General features: G+C 36.7%; 1 protein-coding gene across 1 annotated transcript; it reads left to right on the top strand.

Moving 5' to 3' along the window:
* Positions 1-634: 634 nt before the first annotated feature.
* LOC129572599 (atlastin-like) lies at positions 635-1,416 on the top strand (the record flags this gene model as incomplete). The annotated part of the gene is made up of 2 exons (XM_055452601.1): positions 635-833; positions 1,109-1,416. Coding segments are annotated over 2 exons (507 nt in total), but the record flags the coding sequence as incomplete, so codon positions are not given.
* Between the last annotated feature and the right edge of the window lie 802 nt (positions 1,417-2,218).

Here is a 2,218-nt window from a genome sequence, read left to right on the forward strand (position 1 = left end):
AATTGAACATATTTCGTGGGGCACTCTTTCATACAATATTTTTCGGTGACGTCACTCGTATTTATCACATAGTGCAAATTAAGTGATAAGGAGCTCGAAATTTGATGTGGCGATAACACCAATGGATTGGGCAAACAAAATACTGAACAACGTTTACTAGTGATTATTATGAATGAATGTATTTTTCTCGTTATCACATTACATTCATTCATAATCGCTATAATGCAACGTTGCATTATACCGCTTACCCATTTAAATGTGCTGGGCTGGAATTCTAGACATTCCACCAAAACTGTTCGGAATTATTTTTTTCGTACATAAGACTATATTGGAGTGAAAGAGAGAGATTCCACTATTTTTCATCGAGCCATCGGAATTATTCTGATAACTCAAGGAAGAGTGGAATGTATGAGAAATAATTCCGGTGGATCGATGAAAAATAGTGGAATCTCTCTCTTTCACTCCAATATAGTCTTATGTATGAAAAATATAATTCCGAACAGTTTTGGTGGAATAACTTAGAATTCCAGCCCTGCACTGTTATTTGTAAAAAAAGTCACATTTTGTTGATTTTTTTGAGGAAATCAAGTTTTAAATATGCTGTTAATGCATAATTTAAATTATCTTTCAACAGTATAAAAAGCACGATGTGACCGATTGGCTCGATGAAACAGGAAACAACAGCATATCAAATGGATTCAAATTCAAAGGTGATCGGCAGCGTCAAACTGATGGTATTTCGATATGGTCGGATATTTTCACCCATGGTTTCCCAAATGGAGACAAAGTCGCAATAATTTTGATGGACACACAGGGTATTTTCGATGATCAAGGTAATGATCATGATTACATGGGAATCTTTGCGCTCAGTATGCTGATGTCCTCCGTTCAGTGTTACAATGTAATGCATAATATCCAAGAGGATGATTTGCAACAATTGGAACAGTTCACCGAGATGGAAGACTTTTTTTTAAGCAGACACACGAAAACCCATTCCAAAAACTGCTATTCATCGTACGAGACTGGCCATTTGAGGAAGATGCACCGCACGGTAATGGGCAGAAAATAATAGATGGAGTCTTTGCTGAAAACGAAAACTCATCTCCAGGAATGGAAGATTTAAGAAAGGGAATAGCCACGAGCTTCCAAGAGATCGGTGCATACCTAATGCCATTTCCTTTTTTAAAAATTGCACATTCACAAAACTTCACCGGTGATTTGAAGGAAGTTTTACCAAAATTCAAGACAACTACAAAAGCATTGATGGAGTCACTTTTTGCCCCTGAAAATCTCATTGTTAAGCAAGTCAACGGACAGAAAGTGCGAGCACAAGATGTGTCACTGTATTTACAAGCTTACACAGACCTCTACAGTAGTAATTACACCGCACTTCCGGATCCAAATTCGGTTTTGATGGTAAACTTAAACGATTCGTTCATTCACTTCATCTGTGGAAATTGCCATTCTCGGAGCAAACGCAAGTCGTTAAGTACCACTCCAGCCCCACCTACTCCATCCACCACAAGTACACCTGTAACTTTTAGCAGAGACGCGTATCATGATGACATCCTGAAAACTAGAACCATATGAACCATCGACTTGAACAAAACTTCAGGATTTTATTTATGGCCAGAAATTAAATCAAGTTATCACTTCAAAATCAGCGTTTTTGCATGGTTCAATAAATCTATGACATTTGTATGGTTCAACAAATATGATGTCCGTTATTTTTATCATCGATTATCATGTGTAACTTTTAAGGAGCAACAGTAGTAAATTAACCTCCAAATACTTGCTCACTCAAGATGGTCCGATAGTGAATTGAGAAATCCATGTGTTTATCGGAACAAATCGAATTCTCCAAATCAAATCTAATTGACGAAAAATTTGTTGTAAGCACATGATTTGTATTTTAATGATCGTAGCCGACATACATTTATAATTACACTTTACCAACGCTAAATCAATTTTCCAAAAGGTATGAATATTTGTTCCTAAATGAGGTAGGTATAGCTCAGGTTAATAAAGATTTGCGATTACTCTCTTTGGAAATTTCTCAGTTAGAAATTCTTGCTTCATCAACCTACGTGGCAGGTGTATAGGCTGGATGGCACCGCAATAGTGTGTGAGTCGTGTAAAGTTTCAAATATTTGTAACTTGAACAGAAGAAAACGGTATTTCCAGACGATGTGTGTTAGTTTCAAAACTCAATTATGCG

Source organism: Sitodiplosis mosellana, unplaced genomic scaffold, assembly GCF_009176505.1.
Source record: "Sitodiplosis mosellana isolate CC-2019 unplaced genomic scaffold, AAFC_SMos_1.0 Smas_scaffold_5264, whole genome shotgun sequence".
Lineage (NCBI taxonomy): Eukaryota > Metazoa > Arthropoda > Insecta > Diptera > Cecidomyiidae > Sitodiplosis > Sitodiplosis mosellana.